Raw genomic sequence first — 19,611 nt, forward strand, 5'->3', positions numbered from 1 at the left:
GCAGAGGGAACAGCATGGGCAAAGGCACAAGGAATAGTACTTACAGGAACTCTGTGAGGAAGTAGTTCAGTATTACTACCAGGATACCATTCCCTTACTCAAGGGAAATTGGGAAGTCCCATGAAATCTTTCATTTCCACTTACTTCTTCATCCTTCAGTACACATCTCTTAACATTTTTTTCCCCATACCTTGGAACAGATTTACGAGTAATGAAGGGTCAAATAAGGATAATGTTGTGTTTGTTATTTTTTTTTTAATTTTTATCCATTGATTTTTGGTTGTGCTAGGTCTTCATTGCTACACATGGGCTCTCTCTAGTTGTGTCGAGTGGGGGCTACTCTTCGTTGTGGAGTGTGGGCTTCTCATTGCTATGGCTTCTCTTGTGGAACTCGGGCTCCAGGCTCGTGGGCTTCAGTAGTTGTGGCGCATGGGCTTCGTTGCCCCATGGCATGTGGCATCTTCCCGGACCAGGGATTGAAAACCCATGTCCCCTGCATTGGCAGGTGGATTCTTAACCACTGGACCACCAGGAAAGTCAAAGGATAATGTTGCAGTTGATCTCGTGTATCCTGGAAGATAACACCAGACAACACATCAAATGTTGCACACTGCTTCTTAGTAGAGATTTTTTGCAGGATTGTGTTGACACCTCAGTGATCCAGTCCAACCTTTGGAAATCAACTCAGCAGTTCTCTGATTGTAGATGGGAACCTGTGTGATCCTCACTCTGGACCCAGAGTCCAGGCCTAGAGGATTGTGTTCTATGAGCCCCCTTGGACCTGTCTTGGACTCCACCATTTAGCTAAGAGTACGATGTTGGATTAAAAATGAATTCCAAGGTTCTGTCCTTGTCTAAAATTAGGTGATTCATTCAGAAACTCTGATGCAGGCCCTCATGAATAACAAGTGGCCTATTAAATAACAATGTTAAATAAATGCTGAAATGAGAACCACATATATTTCTCTGAGTCTGTGGGTTCAAACAAGACCAGAGTTCAGGCAAGGTGGCATTTCCCTCTTCTTCTCTGCATTAAAACTAAGGATGGATGCTTTCTCATTAAACCTGTGTTCTTCTTTTTTTTTTTTTTGCCCAGTGAATACTAAATTTGGTTTTTTAATTTATTTTTAATTGGAGAATAATTGCTTTACCATGTCGTGTTGGTTTCTGCTGTACAACAACCCTGAATCAGCTATAAGTATACATATAGCCTCTCCCTCTTGAGCCTCCCTCCCACTCCTCAACCTGTGTTCTCATGTGAAATCAGCCCCAGGATTTTAGAGAGGAAGCTAGCTAAACCAGTTAAGCTTCTTTTTAACTTGGACTTTATTGGTTCTCTCCTGGAAAGATTTCTTTTTTTTTTTTTTTTTTTTCCTTTTTTAACCTTATACAGTATCTCTTCTTCTGTGGCCTTGAAACTGTGAGAATCTAAACTCTTGTCTTGCTCTTAGCTCCTGTTTGGCATATTCACATAATACTGTCTAAAGCTCTAAATTTCAACTGTTGTTTCACATAGCTGGTGACCTCATCATTTTGGCTAATTTGGGAAGAGGGGGGCAGTTTACATCTCACCTCCTTGTGCTGCTGATCCATTCCCTGGTTCCAGGGCTGTGGCCGTGCTGGGGGTTCAGAGTAGGGTAAAGGCCCTAGGATTGGGTTAACTCAGCTGTTTGACCAGCTGCCATGGTTTGAGTGCATGCCTTGTGCCAGGCATGGTGCCCGGCTCTGTGCTAGCACTGTGGATGCAGGGTTGACATGACAGGCATGGCTCCTGCCCTGGTGAACCTCACAGTGTTCAAGGATGTACACAAATCACCATGCAATTTACAATTATGATATGTCCTTGAAGTACGTAACACCGGTCCTGAGAATTCTCACAGCAGGGGCTCTGACCTGCTTTGCTCAAAGTTCAGATGCCTGGCGGTGATGAAGAGCTCAGGCGAGCAGTTGGAGGCTGGAGTAGCATGTAATCCCAAAAGCAAGGTAGGACCAGGTGAGAGGTTCAGGATGAAGCCCACAAACAGCACTAGGGTCCTGGTGATTTGATCAAGTTCAGCATAAGGGCTGGACGTCTCCTCCCTATCTCTCCCCACGCCCCCAGCGCTGACTCCCCCACACCAAGAGGAATGGTCCTTTCCCTTTACTTTCCAGGCTGTTTGTCTATATCAGTTTCTTTGGCAGTTGTGTGTTGCTTTGTATCATAATAAGGTCCTGTGTCTTTCATCCCCTGGAAGGGAAGGCTGTTTTCTGTACTCTTTGTGTTTTCCCCAGTGTGTGACCCTGGTTGATCAGTTGGGTCATGAAAAGACCTACATTTTACCAGTTAACTTTGGTTTGTGGGCCTCTTATATTCTTCTTGCATCCACAGCAGCAGATCAAGAAGAGTAACAGGTAGCCCCTCCAAAGGCCTCCGAATTTCAGACTCACCAAACCGTCTGTTGATTAGACAGTGAATGGGGAAATACTATCAACTTGGGGATAGTTTAATAGAAATAAATTAGCTTGTAATTAAAAGTTCAAAGTAAGTTGGCATTTCTTTTCTGAATCATATTACCTAGTTTTCTTTCTACCCCTGTGATTCTTTCCATTCACAGAATAACTAACCTCCAAGAGCCTCCTATTTGCTTAAGCCCTTTTGGCCCCTTCCTTCAGGTCTGCTGCCGTCTTCCATTGCGCCTTCATTTTTCTCTCTTTACATGCTTCTCTGTTCTAATGCCATCTTTTTGAACAGATACATTTATTCAGAACATTGAAGGAAAATAAAAATCTTTCATCCCTACTCTCATGTTGTCACTGAGATTTAATTTCTCTGATCCCATCTGCCGTTTCCCCATGAGGGTAGATATTTTATATGAGTGGCATTCTATTTTATGTATATACTTCTGTGCTTTGCTCTTTTTTTTTTTTCTTTTAATTTTTTTGGTGACTCTACACAGCTTGCCGGATCTCAGTTTCTCTATCAGGGATGGAACCTGCTCCCCCTGCGTTGGAAACGCAGGGTCTTAACCATTGGACCATGAGGGAAGTCTCTGTACTTTGCTCTTTAATATTCACAGTTTTTCAGTCAACAGATGTTAATTGAGCTCCTGTGTGCCAGGCGTTGCTCTGGTGGCTGGGGATAAACAGATCAGTGAACAGACCAGATCTGCATCCCTGTTGTCCTGGTGCTTCTGCCTTATTCAGAGAGATTCACGATAAACACAGTACAAATTCTGTTAGGAGGTAATTAACATCATAGAACAAAAGTAGGGTTAAAGAAGGTTGGGATTGTTAATTTATAAAATATTGTCTCATGTTGCTACCATCTTTGCATGTACATACGTGCTGTGTACTCAGTCGCTTCAGTCATGTCCGATTCTTTGAGACCCCATGGACTAAAGCCCATGAGGCTCCTCTGTCCATGGGATTTTCCAGTCAATAATACTGGAGTGGGTTGCCATGCCCTTTTCCAGGAGATCTTCCTGACCCAGGGATTGAACCCCCATCTCATATTTCCTGCGTGGGCAGGCGTGTTCTTTACCACTATCACTCTATGTACCTGCTGCTGCTGCTGCTGCTAAGTCACTTGTCGTGTCCGACTTTGTGCGACCCCATAGACGGCAGCCCACCAGGCTCCGCCGTCCCTGGGATTCTCCAGGCAAGAACACTGAAGTGGCTTGCCATTTCCTAGGGGTTGCTTATTATCCTTGATATCGATGGATTATAATTTATTGAAAACCTTAGAAATATAAACTTTAAATCTGGAGAGGACTTAAAAGTCATTGAGAGTAGACCCTTCATTTTCAAAGTGAGGAAACAAATCCAGAAAAATGAAATGACTTGTTCAAAATTATCCAGCCCCTAAGTGGCAATGCAGAAGCTTTTAAATTGTTATTAAATTAGTTTTCATTAATTCTAAAGACAATTCTTTCAAATTCAACTATGCTATTCCCTGTTGCAGGAAACTTATTTCTGGTTTTTATTATACACAATGCTAGTATGGGCAGCTTTATGCAAATACTACCTTAAGGTAGGAGGTTAATTAATAATTAGAAATCATAACAAACAAGGACTTCCTTGGTGGCTCAATCAGTAAAGAATCTGCCTGCAATGCAGGAGACATGGGTTCGATCCCTGGGTGGGAAAGATCCCCTGGAGAAGGAAATGGCAACCTGCTCCAGTATTCTTGCCTGGGAAATTCCATGGACAGAGGAGCCTGGTGGGCTATAGTCATGGGGTCGCAAAGCCAGACATGACTTAACAACTAAACCATCACCACCTTTGCCAGGCACTGCCCTAACTGCTTTACTTGCGATAACATCATTTTGACAGTGGATAGATACCATTACTTTCCTAGTTTTTACAGATGAGAGAATGAAGGGAGGAATTCAGACTCTGAGTACAGGGTCTGAGCTCTCAGCCACTGTGCCATACAGCCTTCTGAGTCTGAATACTAAAACTGCAAATTTCAAAACTCAAAATAAATAATCTGTAACATATAATTGTTTTAACCACTTGAGAGTTTACCAAGACCAGGGATGTCTTAGATTTAGTTGTATGTCACTGCTGTTTTTAGACTAAAAAGTGGTTGACTATGGAGGATTTCCTGTTCCGTCTGTTAGTTTAGTTAACCCTGACAATAGCAGTGAATTAGGTGGTTATTGTGCCTATTAAAGATGAGTAGTTTAGGCACTTCCTTGGCTGTCCAGTGGTTAAGCCTTTACCTTCCAACGCAGGGGGTACAGGCTTGATCTCTGGTCAAGCAGCTAAGATCTCATGTGCCTCGTGGCCAAAAAATAAAAACATAGAACAGAAGCAATGTTGTGACAAATTCCATAAAGACTTTAAAGAAAAAATGGTCCACATAAAAAAAGAAATCTTAAAAAAAAAACTTGAGTCATCTAGTATTTTAGATGAAGCTTGGACACTGAGAGATTAAGTTAATATTTGTAGAAAGAAAGGGGCAAGTAGGAAGCAAGGAAGCTTGAGTGACTCATGCCTGTCAAGAGCTTTAGAGCCTGGGGTCTAATCTTGGCTTCATCTCTTAGTAACTTTGTGACCTCCAGCAAAATACTTAACGTTTTTTTTTGTACCTCACTGGAATTTTGTTATCCGGAAACTGCTGCTGCTGCTAAGTCGCTTCAGTCATGTCCAACTCTGTGCGACCCCATAGATGGCAGCCCACCAGGATCCCCTGTCCCTGGGATTCTCCAGGCAAGAACACTGGAGTGGGTTGCCATTTCCTTCTCCAATACATGAAAGTGAAAAGTGAAAGTGAAGTCGCTCAGTCGTGTCCAACTCCTAGTGACCCCACGGACTGCAGCCCACCAGGCTCCTCCGTCCATGGGATTTTCCAGGCAAGAGTACTGGAGTGGGGTGCCATTGCCTTCTCTGGAACTGGAAGCAATAAAATCTTTCTCTTGATCTTGTTATAAGGGTTGGATTAGAACATGAGTGGAAATCAGCCAAAATGAAACCATTGATCAGAGGTATTGGTGGTAATAGTTGCTTCTGTCATTACCCGATTTCAATCCAAACTCGTTTCTCTTTCCTCTAACTATGATATTTCTGGAAAACACATACAAAAATCTCTTTTTTTTCAAACTGAGGTATTCTTGCCTGGAAAATTCCATGGACAGAGGAGCCTGGTGGGTTAGTCTGTGGGGCTGCAAAGCGTCGGACACAACTGAGCAGGCACACGTACAGTAGTCGCTTTGCAATGCTGTGTTAACTTTCAGGTGTATGGTGCAGTGATTCAGTCATGTGTGTGTATTGTTTTTTAGACTCTTTTCCATTATAGGTTATTACAAGATAGTGAATATAGTTCCTTGTGAAAGTTGCTCAGTTATGTCTGACTCTTTGTGACCCCATGGACTATATACAATCCATGGAATTCTCCAGGCCAAAATACTGGAGTGGGTAGCCTTTTCCTTCTCCAGGGGATCTTCCCAACCCAGGGATCAAACCCAGGTCTCCTGCCTTGCAGGCAGATTCTTTACCAGCTGAGCCACCAGGGAAGCCCAAGAATACTGGAGTGGGTAGCCTATCCCTTCTCCAGCAGATCTTCCCGACCCAGAGATCGAACCAGGGTCTCCTGCTTTGCAGGTGGATTCTTTACTAACTGAATTATCAGGGAATCCCATAGTTCTTATAGTTCCTACTTACAGGTAGGTCTTTGTTGTTTATATATTGTATCTGTGGTAGTGCATATCTGTTAATCCCAAACTCCTAATTTATCCCACCCGCCTTCTCTTTTGGTAACTGTAAGTTCACACAAAATCTTATTTAAATGGCATCAATAAATTAGTGACCCCTGACACAATTAGGGATTCTTTTTTTTTTAATTTTTAAAAAACTTTTTATTTTATATTGGAGTATAGCGGATTAACAGTGTCATGATAGTTGTAACCAACAAGGGATTCTCTTCCTTCATAGTTTCCTCTGCCTCTGTTGGGGTGCCATAAAAGGTGAGGGAACAGCAGATCAACCTCTCTTTGGGTTTCTGGGTCACAGTGGGGTGAGGCCTGGGAATGGATGGCTCACCGAGCCCTTCCTCTCCCTTCCATCCCTCTGGATCTGACTTTCAGACATCTCAGCCCCACCTTCTGTGATCCCTTCCTATGCCTGTGCATCTTCACAAGGTGACCTGGCCACCGTGGCGGGGAACAGGTGGGTCAGGCTGTGGGCGCACTGGAACACTGAGGGGTCCTTTTGGAGGGGGGTCTGCTTCTCCAGGTGGGCAGGGGGGGATCTTTTCTTGTGGAGGGTGTGACTTTTGAGCTGAAAATGCCAAGAGGTTCTTGAACCACACAAGGGGACTGAGAGAACTGTTTGTGGGAAAGGCCAGCATCTGCTTCCGTGTCCTCGTAGACTTTCCTGTAGGCAGCGCTTCTCTAAGTGGGGCCCACAGACTGCTTACGACATCAGTCAACTCCATGGACCAGCCCATCCCTCTTGGGAAAAACCTAGCCATAGAACAGGGTCTGGGAAGGAGACATGAAGACGTATGAAGTCTCTGCTTTCTTCTTTTTATGTTCAAGTCTTGACAAGAAGACACGCTCTTTGCTTCTGTCGCCTGTATCAGCAGCACATTCCTGAAATGAACTCCTCGACGTCGTCCTGGCTTCATTGTACTCGAGCTTTTCCGGCTGCAAACAATTTTGCTTCTAGTTGATGGGGACTCTAATGACTCCAGGCGGTGAATGGATGGTGGGGAGTAGAGTTCTGTAGAAATACAGCTCGAAAGCAATACAAACACAGAGCGGAAAAGGGGAGGCTGGTGAAGAGGGGAGGGCTGTATTACAGCGTGTTACCTTTGTTGACATTGAAGACATCAACCCTTTACCTTGACACTGGGAAATTTGTTAAATGCTTTGTGGCGTGGCACAGGGTCCCGCATGTATGTATTATAGAGCCTTTAACAACAAGTTGCTGAAGTACCTTTGTTAAGGAATATGACCAAGATAGATCATGAGATGAAACACAGCAGATGACAATTCAAAATATGAACCATTTTTATATAAATCAATGCATTATCTTTACATAGATATAGACATAGTAAAAACATTTGGAAGCGTGTCCACATGGTATGGGAGGTTAGCTCATGGGGTGTTTATATTTTCTTCCTTTTGCTCCTCTGAATTTTCAGATTTTTTCTGCAATCAACATGTAAATATTGTTCATATAGTCAGAGTGAGAGGTAGAGGAAGCCAGAAACCTCTTTTTTTTTTTTTTTTTTTAACTCAAATTTTAACCCCTCAAATCTTTCCTCGTATTTATTGAGGTCTTCTAGGAGCTGGGTGGGCACACCCAGGTGTAGGGACAGGTGTAGGAGTGGGCAGGGTAGCCTGGCCTCTGCCTTCACTGAGCTGACATTGTGTTGAAAGTCTTTTTTTTTAATTTAAAATATTTTTTTAAGCTCAAAAATAAAAAAATTACAGGTTGTGGTAAGTGCTAGAAGGGGGAAAAAAAAAGCCAGTGACATACGAGGGAATATGGAAGGGAAGGTCGACTTTAGGAAGGAATGGAGAGACCACTTTGAGGAGTGACCCTAGAGGAGGCTGAGACGCAGCTGCATGGCAAGTGTATTCAGGGCGTAGGGAGGGGCCAGCAGATGCTGCCTTCCTGCAGGTCACTCAGAGGGATGGTGAAGCTTGAACTGCAGCTGCCCAGTATGAGCACTGTGTTGTACTTGGAAATGTGAGGAGGCTCAGGGATACACCTTGTAACTCTGGGGGCATATGGCCATACGGATAACGTATGGCCTCTGAGAGATTGGTTAATGTTTTGCTAAATCACAGGAATGTATGGGGTTTGAACTGTTGAGTCTGTTCTTTGGTTCTTTTTGAGGAGCAGCTCTGATGTCATCCTTCACGCTGGATAGGCTTTGAGCCCTGCTCAGGGATTCCCAGGCCTCCTTCCCCATCCTCTTTTGCATTCATTAAACTCACACATTGGGTGGATGCTCTTCTCTGTAAGGCATGACCCTTGACTCTTCATCCTCAGCCTGGGTGGAAATACCTGGGAAGGTGCCTCTTTGTTCAGGGATTCAGTATCGACTGATTCCTCAAAAAGGAAGAGGAGAGCAGTTGAGAGAAGTCCCTGAAAGTTAGATTAAGGACAGACTCGATACAGAGTCAACAAAAGCTATAATCTTGGTGCTTAAACATACTGGATGGTGTATTTGAGTTAACAGTGGCAGCAGTTATTCACGGAATCCTCTTTAAGCGCCATTGGACCGTACAAATCAAGAACCATAGCAATGTTCAGATCCTTTGACCCATCGATTAAAATCCATGGAACTTATGCTAAGGTCATCATTTTTTTTTAGTGGGGAGAAACCAAGAAAACAGTGATGTCTATTCTGTAATAGCAGTAATAGTAATGGCAGAGTACTTTGGGGTTTTGAACTCATTTTCCTGCTGTTGATCAGTCCCTCAGTTGTGCCCGACTCTTTGTGACTCCATGGACTGTAGCACGCCAGGCTTCCCTGTCCTTCACCGTCTCCTGGAGCTTGCTCAAATTCATGTCCATTGAGTCAGTGATGCCATCCAACCATCTCATCCTCTGTTGTCCCCTTCTCCTCCTGCCTTCAATCTTTCCCAGCATCAGGGTCTTTTCCAGTGAGTCTGTTCTTTGCATCAGGTGGCCAAAGTATTGGAGCTTCAGCTTCAGCATCAGTCCTTCCAATGAATATTCAGGGTTGATTTCCTTTAGGATTGACTGGTTTCATTTCCTTGTTGTCCAAGGGACTCGCAAGAGTCTTCTCCACACCACAGTTCGAAAACATCAATTCTTTGATGCCCAGCCTTCTTTATGGTCCAACTGTCACATCCATATGTGACTACTGGAAAAATCATAGCTTTGACTATACAGACCTTGTCAACAAAGTAATGTCTCTGCTTTTTAATACACTGTTTAGGTTTGCCATAGAGAGTAGACATTAGGATTCCCATGGTCGATAAATTCTTTTCTACAGCTTTGTAATTTCCACATGCAACAGGGTTGCCCAAGTGTCTCCCATGAGAGTTGCAGCTTTCCTGGCCCTTGAGGCTACACTTTTCCAATACCCTTCACCTAAAGGCTCCCATTCCTCGCTCAACTCATCCCTTGCAAAATGCCCAGAGTCAAATGAGTCCAGGGTGAACCAGGCGTGCAGGGTGTGGACCTTTAGCAACTGAAAGGAAACAGAGCTATTTCAACATGATGAAATATTCTGCAGCTTTAAAGTGATAAATGTGCCTGGAAAAATAGGAAAAGATACTAGGAGGTAGTTGCACATATCTGAAGATACTGAAGCAGTGTTCATTTACATGGATAAAGGTTGGAAGAGAATAGGAATGAAAACTGGAAAGGTTTTGGGATTGGATGGTGTCACTGTCAGATTAATCTGTGAAGCTAGGAACCGCAGGGTCATGCATGACCCACAGTTTCTGCTTTTTCTTCCCCTAAATTCCACTAGTCACAAACATGTGTAGATTCTATAATACATCAGTAAATACCTCAATTCTGTTGTCCATTCTTTCTCTCCACTGCCAGTTTCCTAGAACAGGCTCTTACTATGTCTCGCCTGGACCTCACAACAGCTTCTCTGGTCTGCTGGTCTCTACTGTCTCTCCCACTGTAGTCCACATTGGACACTGTGGTCAGAGTGATCTTGGTATAAAACACCTCTGATTATGTCTCTCCCTTGCTTAGAAGCTTTTATTTACTGGTGGTTGCCTTCAGGAGGCAAGTTCAGACTCCTTAGGATGGTGTTTGAGGAGGTCCTTTCCAACCACCCAGTCGTCCCCCCAAGCATGTCATGACCTCCCCTTCCTCTGCCCCTGTGACTTTTCTTCTTGGCCCTCCCCCCATCTCTTCAAGACCAAGCTTATCCTCTCTGAAGCCTTCATAGCCATTCCAGGGAGAGTTAGTTGCTCCACCCTCTGAAATTACAACGAATCATGCCATGTTGTAATTGTGGGGTTACAGCCCTTCCCTTTACTGAATTTTGAGCCCTTCCAGGACAGGAGCCACATGACTTACTGACTTCACCCTGTGTCCCGTGGTGCCTGGGACACAGTACAGGGGCAAAACTGTGTTGATTGAATGACTCAGTGATGGGATTTGTAAAAAGCAAAAGAGGAAATGCAAGTCAAAGGCTTTTAGTACAGTGCCTGACACATATACTAAGGATTCAAAAAAAAAAAAAAATGCTAACAAGCCACCATGGTTAAATCATCTTTAGAGCCTAGTACTTTTATGTAAACATCTTTTTTTGCATCCTTTGTTTTTTTCAACCTGAGACTTTGACCACAGCTGAAATGTGATTACATTTATGCAGAAGGATGAAGAAGGGATCATGGAAGAGTAAATTCATCACTTTACCTAGGTTTTTGTTTTCTGTCCCCTCTTCCAGGACCTCCCACATGGGATGGTGGCAGAGCTTACACAGGTCAGGAACATGTGTAGGCTGATAAGGAGAAAGGTGTCTCTGAAAAAAGCAGTCTGTACTCCTCTTGGGTCTCATCCTCTATTTTACAGTTATCACTCATCAAATGGATTGTTTTCTTTGCTGGTCTGTAAGCTCCTTCAGGCCAGCATCATGTCTATGTCACTTTACAGAAATAAAATTCGGACCAATGAATGACAGTTGATGGGTATCAGATTTCTGATCAGTGTCAAAGAAGAGGCTCCTAGGACTTCCCTCGTGGTCCAGTGGTCCCTGCTTCCACTGCAGGGGTGAGGGTTCAGTCCCCATTTGAGAAAATTCCACATGCTGTGGAGTGAGGCCAAAATAATTAATTAAAAAAAGAGGCTCCTCACAATTAGAGGATAATGAGCTCCACATAATTGGAGATGCTTGAGCTAAACTGGATGTTCACGTGTTGAGGATATTACAGACAAGATTTCTCCTGCTCTCCATGGGAGACTCGGTTCCAGGTGTGTGGTTGCTGGCTGCTCGTATCTAAGGGACTGAGCAGGTGTAAGAACTCTTTCTCTGGCTCAAAGAGAGGACGGTGGGTCGATATGGACCAGAGTTATTTAAGAGTAGGTGTCCGTGTATCAGACAAATGGATCAGAGTTCTTGGATTATGGAGACTGTTCTGTTACCATCAGTGTTTGCAAAACATCAGTGCCCTGTGTTCCATTGAAATTGATAAAGATTATAGTGGATACAGTGTAAGACCCCCAAATCATCCTTAAGTAAGATAATTAAGGTAAAAGTTTGAGGTCTAGGACTCTTGCCCTTAGTGTGTGCCTTGATAAAGCCACCTGCTCTCTCCATGACACTCTTAACCACATTTCTTTGTAATATGGCCAGTATCACTTGGTCTCCATGTAACTCAAGAGCAAGACAGAAAGCTACATACGGTTAAGTGCTGCCTTCTATATCTGGGGCAAGGAGTATTTGCTTGGCTACCTATGGTAAGGCCCAGATCACTACTGGGATCTTACCTATTTGACTAGAACAAGGGTTCCTAATCAGGGTTTCATAGATAGGCTTCCTGGATCCAAAAATTTCCTGAAATTATGTGCAGTTCGTTTGCCTGTATGCATTAACCTGGAGAGAAAAGTGCATACTTTTATAGGATTTTCAATAGGGATCTTGATCTCAAAATGTTTAGGACCATTTACCTTCATACTTACTATCTGCTTAGCAGTCAAATTGAAAATATCCGTGGGAGATGTGATCGTTATTTACACTTTGGCATTAATGAAAAAAATCTGAGAGTTTCATAACGGTATTAGGATGAGCTAGCTAGATGGGATGTTTTTGTTTTCTAAGAGGGAACCTTTATGTTCAGAGTGAAAGGGGAATTTGGGGAAAATGAAGCTGCGCCCTCTACCACATCCAACTTCTCTGTCCATCAGATAGCATTACCCAGACCAGACCCCAGAACAGAGTCTCATTTATCTGAAAGTGCTCTGTGTAGCACCATGCAAGTCTCAAGTGGCGCCTGGTCTCTGTTCTCAGACTGATTATTTAACACCTCCCAAGGGCCTCTCCACGATACCATCGCAGGCGATAACGGTGTACCTCTCGGCTCAGGGGAGCCTGCCAAGCACATCTGCAGTATCTGGGAGTTTAAGACTCAATCAGCACCTGGCGGAGAGGGAAAGGCGTGCCCGACTTTGATGGGTTAAGCAGAGTCCAGATCTGCGAGTCTCGAGTTCCAGTTTCTTCCATTTCTGAGCTTACTGGCCTGAGGCAGGTCACTGTCACCTCTGAGCCTCAGTTTTTCCGTCTGTAAAATGAGAAGGCTGCAAGACGCGGGTCCACCCAGAAGCCATCTCGGTCTTTAAGGTTCTGCCCCTTTAAGGAGGGCGGGGTCGCGGAGAAGGTAGCCGCGCCCCCTTCCTCTCCACGCGGAGCCCTCCCGACCACCTGTCTCCGGCCTTGCCCCGCCCCCTAGGGGAGGGGCTGGAGCAAAGGGGGCGGGGAAGGAAGACTGGGTTTACCTTGCGGGGCGGGCGCGCGGCGCATGCGCACGGCCGGACAGGTCCGCGGCGCCCTCACTTCCTGGCATTCCCCCTTCCCCCTCCTCGCCGTTACCCTGTACATCCGGGTCATTTGCCCTCCCCGCTCGGAGGAGCCGCCGCCGCCGCTGCCGCCGCCGCCGCCGCCTGGCTCGTCGCGGCTCCGCCACAGGGGCAGGTGCGGAGGGGCTCCCGGTCCGGCCGCCGCCGCCGCCGCCGCTGCCCCGCTCCGGGCCCGGGGCTCCCCCTAGCGCCGCTGAGGAGCCGCCGCCGCGGCTCGAGGAGGGCGGAGGAACGGGGCTGAGAGAGAGCGCTTGGAGGCTCGCGCGGAGGGTGAGTGGTTTATTTTTTCCCCTTTTCTCCACTTCCCTCACACTCCTGGCTCGCCTGCTCCGCGACCCCATTTTGGCGGAGAGGCAGGCGCGGTGGGGCCGGCGCGGGGCTTCCTCATCCCCCGCCCCCCCCCCCCCCCCAGCCGTCGCCGGGGGCCCGCCCCGGCGCCCACCCCCGGCGCTGCGGCGGCATCTCCGCGGGCGCCCCGGGCCCTTCCTCCGCGCCCGGGCCGCCCCGGCGCTCATTCATTCGGTTCTGCCTTTCTCCGCCCCTGCCTCCTTCCACTCGCGTCTCCCCGCGCGTGCTCGCCGTCCCCTCCAGTGCTCAGTCCTGCCTCCGCCCGTGACCTTTGGCTCCTGGGCGCTTCCCCCTCCCACGTCGATGGTCGTCCCCCGACCCGGAGCTCCCACCTCCCTTTCCTCCCAGCGGCCGCCTTCCCTCCCTCCCTCTCTCCCGGTGCTGGTCCCCGGATCCACACCCCCTTCTCTCTCGGACTCCGCCACGCCTCGCCCGGATACGCGGCCCTCCTGGTCACCTGCCTTGAAGTTGGAGCCCCGACCCCTTCCACCTGTGCCACAAGACCGTCCGACTCAGGTGCTGCGTGGACCTCTGATCCTTAGCATTTCAAGTCCCGGTTCTCAGTCCTAGGGTGTGGTCTTAGCTGTGTTTCCAAAACACACATTTCTACTATAATTATCCAAATGCATGACTGTCAAACTGTAGTGGAAGTGGCACTTGCTGTGTGTGTGTGTGTGTTTCTCTTGGTTATTCTGGGTCACACCAAATACTTGCCCCCACGCCGCCCCGCCGGAGGAGTGTGTGAGTGATTTGCTCTGAATGTAAAATTTGGCCGAAGATTGTTACTCTTTCAACTCCTCCACATTCCTTCTCCCGCTGTTCCATGACTGATTTGCAACATTACCTGTTAATACTGTTTGTTGGTGAGGCTTCTTCTCGACTCATCTGTCACCAGCAGTTACTGAATGTCCCCCAGTGTGCGGAATACTGATGAAATAAATGCCTGAATTCTTGCACTGCTACAAAATGCCATTCTGGAGAAGACAAAGATTTGGGACATTTGTTTCCACTTTCTCTCCCCACACCCCCCGTAAATTTATTGAGTTTGAAATCTTTTTACTCCTTCATGTGTAACGTGGAGAATGTGTATCAGTTGTGTGTTCTTATAGTCTTGCCATTTGGAAGACTGGCATTCCAGAGCAGTGTTTTGTATAGCTCAAGGAATTTCAGTCACTTGGGTGTCCAGAGACTTATTGCAAATCGTTTTAGACTAATGTATCAAGAAAAATAAACTGATCCTTTTAATTCTTTAATTATACTTAATAATAGAAACAGAACCTCTGTGTCTGGAACAACTTGGTAATTGGGGCTTATTTGATAGCCTGCTTGTAAAGTGTTGCAGTTAACTAAAACTGTCTGATTCAGCATTCATAAAATGAAATGACAGCAGTTTTTCTAATGTGACATTCATAGTTCATAATAATGAACTCCAAGGAAGGTCCTTAGTCCTGAAGTGCACCTTCCTTCGTGTCAGTTTGATACAGTTGCTGTCAATATTAATAGCATGTGTCTAACAGCCCTATCTTCTGGCGAGGTAGGTACTAAAAATGTGGTTGGCTCTTTGTCCCCTGTCAGGTTTTGGATGACCACTTTAAGCACAAAGATGACTTTACTTGGAGTCAAGATTGCATTTTTTTTTTGCAGAGCAATTTTCCTGGGTAATATATATTTTAAATTCTTTAAAACTTTAACAGTTATGTAGCTACTTGAGAAAACTCTCATTTTGTAAAATGGAGGATAAAAAGTATGAATTCTGGATTATTTGACAGTTGCATCAAGGTTAGATTTTTCTCGCCTAAGAAAAAATGGTTGATCAAAGGAAGGCATGATTAGTAAATTGACCCTAGACGCCCCAGCAAAAAGTACAGTTTCAGGAGCTGAGTAAAACTGAGTGAATGTAGTTTATTTCTGATAGATTCCAAGTGACATTTAACAGCAAACTTAAGATTTATTTCTCTAAACTTCCCCCTTCAAATGGGTGAAAAATAGTGTCATTCTTGAGGTTATTTGATTCATTTAAAGTGGTCATTTACCTTTACTTAGTAAGTAATTGAGCAGTAGAGACAGATGCTTATTTCATTTAATCCTGGTCTCCTTGGGGAAAATATTGTACTGTCACTTTTATGAGGTTACTTAACTCATTAATTATTGATGCACTCGCTGTTAGAACATATAATTTGCTCTTTTCACTGTTTAAGGAAAACAAAATTTCAAAATACTTAATTATATTGTTAGTGGCATGCCCACTGTTACTTTTGGTCTCTCCTTTTCTGTTACTATAACAGGGTTTAGCACAGTGCCTGCCTGGTGCACAGTGGATATGCAATAAATGTTCTGACTAATTGAATGAATGGCAGGTTTGGAACAGTTAGACTGTAACATCATTTTGTAATTAGCAAAAGTTTTAGAGAAAGATGTTGATTGCTCTCAGATGCAATTTTCTCAGGTGACTTGTACATTTTGAGGATTGTTATATATAATTATTTTTAAATGCTTTGAAATCTTTGGGGAGAAACTACAATAGACATCAGTTTGTGATATGCTTTAGTTCAGTGAAGGAATATGTTCACTGAAAATGGATATTTGATGTATGTATCTTGTCAACATTCATGACTAATGGTAATTCAGATAATTTCTTGTATATTTAAAGTTTCTAAAAATCAGCATAAAAATTCTTGAGTGTGTGAGCTCATCCTGTATTATAATCAGTTCATTAAACAAGGTTAATTTTTCGAGGAGCATTTTTTCGTATAGTAGAAAAGTAACGAATCTGATAATGTGGCAATGTTGACTTAACGTTTCAGTGGTGGTGATGATAATGATGTTAATAGTAACTAACATGTACCTAGTGTGTGCTACTTGCCAGGCAGTGTTGTAAGATATTTAATCTTTACAACACCCTAATTCTAATAGGTGGTATGATTACAGACTAGGAAACTAAGGTTAGGTAACTGAAGGGACACAGAGATAGAGGACTGGGTGTGTGCCCTTCATTATTACTCTGTAATAGTGAACCCCTCTGTGCCACATTCTCCACACAACCCTGCAATGTGTAGGTTAATTCCTAGTTAATTCTTAAGTAGCATTAGGAAAGTAAGGCTCAAACTGCTTAGGTAACTTGTCCAAGTACTTGCCCAAGTAGGATCAAGAAGGCTGGCATTTCAGCCCAGGCCTCTGCGACTTGTAGTCTTCACTAAAATTATTTCAAAGTACTAATTTGAGGTCCTGTATTTTATGTTGTATATTTAGAAGGCATACTTACTTAAAACAGTGAGTCTCCAAACGTTTTCACCTGCCACACAGGATGGATAATGTTCACTCTTCTCTGCTGTCTGTGAGCATATGTGTTAACATGTCAGTTGCTCAGTCGTGTCTGACTCTTTTCAACCCCATGGACTATAGCCCACCAGGCTCCTCTGTCCATGGGAATCTCCAGCCCACCAGGCTCCTCTGTCCATGGGATTCTCCAGGCAAGAACACTGGAGTGGGTTGCCATTCCTTTCTCCAGGGGATCTTCCTGACTCAGGGATCCAACCCAGGTCTCCTGCACTGCAGGCAGATTCTTTATGGTCTGAGCTACTGTGAGCATATACAGGATTATAATTTCCTGTCCAGTGGCTATAACTTCACCCCTTTCCCATTCACACAAGTATACTGGAATGCAAATGAGTGACATTTGTAAAATTTTTTAAGCAAGGAAATCATTCTTAGAATTTTGATCCTTTAACTATACGCCATTTCTTGTGACACGCCCCACATCCTGATTGTGGTACGGACCATGGGTGAGAATGGCTATTTTCAAAGACACTGGGTGATTTTGTAGAAGACCTAATGCAGAGATATATTTCTGTAGCTATTTTAGTTTATTTTGAAAAGATGATGTCTGGTACTGTTGTATACAGCATTCTGAAGCTTTCAGTCCTGTACAGTCATTTTCTGCCTTGTGAGTAATCTCTACTTGATGTGTTCTAGTCGGTGCATTATGTCAGCTCTGTGCTAAATCTAAACTGATAGACACCTATCACTGTGTCTGTCTACATTGTGCCCCAAAATCTTTCTCTCAGTCGTAAATTAGCATGTTCTCAAATAATCCAAATTACACTGAATACTGAGGTCAGTTTCAGAAAACACCAGAAAAAAAAATGTCATATTCCCAGATATTATTACTTGGGATTGTTGTTTTTGTTCAGTTGCTGAGTTGTGTCTTACTCTTTGTGGCCTCTTGGACTGCAGCTCACCAGGCTTCCCTGTTCTTCACTGTCTCCTGCAGTTTGCTTAGATTCATGTCCATTGTGTTGGTGATACCATTCAACCATCTCATCCTCTGTTGTCCCCTTCTCCCCCTGGACTCAGTCTTTCCCAGCATCAGGGTCTTTTTTCAGTGAATCGGCTCTGTGCGTCAGGTGGCCAATGTATTGGAGCTTCCAGTAGGTTAACCCTAACCCTCTTAAGCTTCAGTCATTCCAATGAATATTCATGGTTGATTTTCTTTAGGATTGACTGATTTGACCTCCTTGCTTTCCAAGGGATTCTCAAGAGTCTTCTCCAGTACCACAATTCCAAAGCATCAATTCTCTGGCACTCAGCTTTCTTTATGGGCCATCTTTCACATCTGTGCAATTACTACTGGAAAAACCATAACTTTGACTGTATGGACCTTTGTTGGCAAAGTGATACCTGTGCTTTTTAATATGCTGTCTAGGTTTGTCATAGTTTTCCTTCAAAGAACAAGTGTCTTTAATTTCATGCCTGCAGTTACTATCTGCAGTGATTTTGGAGCCCAGAAAAATAAAATATCTGTCACTGTTTGCACTTTTCCCCCTTCTCTTTGCCATAACGTGATGGGACTGGATGCCATGATCTTAGTTTTTTGAATGTTGAGTTTCAACCCAGCCTTTTCACTCTTCTCTTTCAACCTTATCAAGAGGCTCTTCAGTTCCTCTTTGCTTTCTATCGTTAGAATGGTGGTATCTGCATATCTGAGATTATTGATATTTCTCTCTGCAATCTTGATTCCAGCTTGTGATTCATCCAGCCCAGCATTTCATGTGATGTACTCTGCATATAAGTTAAATAAGCAGGGTGATAATATATAGCCTTGACATACTCCTTTCCCAATTTGGAACCAGTCCGTTGTTCCATGTCTGGTTCTATTACTTCTTGACCTGCATACAGGTTTCTCAGGCGACAGGTAAGGTGGTCTGGTATTCCCATCTCTAAGAATTTTCCACAGTTTGTTGTGATTCACACAGTCAAAGGCTTTAGCATAGTTAGTGAAGCAGAAGTAGATGTTTTTCTGGAACTCTCTTGGTTTTTCCATGATCCACCGGATGTTGGAAATTTGATCTCTGGTTCCTCTGCCTTTTCTAAAACCAGCTTCAACATCAGGAAGTTCATGGTTCACATATTGCTGAAGCCTGGCTTGGAGAATTTTGAGCATTACTTTACTAGCATGTGAGATGAGTGCAGTTGTGCGGTAGTTTGAGCATTCTTTGGCGTTGCCTTTCTTTGGGATTGGAATGAAAACGGACCTTTTCCAGTCCTGTGGCCACTGCTGAGTTTTCCAAATTTGCTGGCATATTGAGTGCAGCACTTTCACAGCATCATCTTTCAGGATTTGAAATAGCTCAGCTGGAGTTCCATCACCTCCATTAGCTTTGTTTATAGTAATGCTTCTTATATTTCTATATTTGGGATTATTTATGCCATTTTTCTGTTCTTAATGTGGGTCTTGGAGAATTAAAGGCACTAACTTCAATGAAAATGGAGATTGGCTACATCTTGAAGTGGACTTTTATAGTTTGTTGATTTGTGCTCTTCTTTTTGGCTACGCCATAGGGCTTGTGGGATCTGAGTTCCCCAATCGGCGATCAAACCCAGGCCTTCAGCAGTGAAAGCCTGGAGTCCCAAGCCACTGGATGCCAGGGAGTTCTTGACTTGTGCTCTTATTGATAGAGTCTCCATGTAAAATTTTAGTATGTATGGACAAAAGCATTTAAGTCCTGATTTGCTCTTTACTGATAGTATTAATATTCTCAGATTATCTGTAAGATATGAATAATACTATCTTTGCTACATGATTCCCAACACTGTTGTGAGATTTTTGTATTTATTTCAGTGCCATATAATAGGGGAGGAAGAATGTAATTTTATTGAAGTGATGCATTTTTAAGTTGAATGATCATTAAAATTTTTTTGTTTTGATATAGTTCTTTGACACCTGGCACAATATGTGGTATATGATTGCTATTGATTACT

The 19,611-nt window shown here is 44.1% G+C and overlaps 1 protein-coding gene across 8 annotated transcripts in view; it reads left to right on the forward strand.

Annotated features, from left to right (window-relative positions):
* The window catches only part of CYRIB (CYFIP related Rac1 interactor B), a 147,722-nt gene that overhangs the window by 49,380 nt on the left and 78,731 nt on the right, over positions 1 to 19,611 (forward strand). Inside the window, exon 1 of one of the 8 annotated variants that reach the window (XM_055545778.1) lies at positions 13,181 to 13,275. The exons of 6 other annotated variants lie outside the window; for them this stretch is intronic. Coding sequence is in view for 1 of the 2 variants with exons in the window: in XM_055545772.1 (XP_055401747.1) it covers positions 13,657 to 13,869 (213 nt within the window). In the remaining variant the exon portion in view is untranslated. Of the gene's footprint in view, positions 1 to 13,180; positions 13,276 to 13,641; positions 13,870 to 19,611 lie in introns of those variants that run through there. One more of the 8 variants, XM_055545772.1, reaches the window with a different exon arrangement.

This window comes from Bubalus kerabau, chromosome 14 (genome assembly GCF_029407905.1).
Source record: "Bubalus kerabau isolate K-KA32 ecotype Philippines breed swamp buffalo chromosome 14, PCC_UOA_SB_1v2, whole genome shotgun sequence".
Lineage (NCBI taxonomy): Eukaryota > Metazoa > Chordata > Mammalia > Artiodactyla > Bovidae > Bubalus > Bubalus kerabau.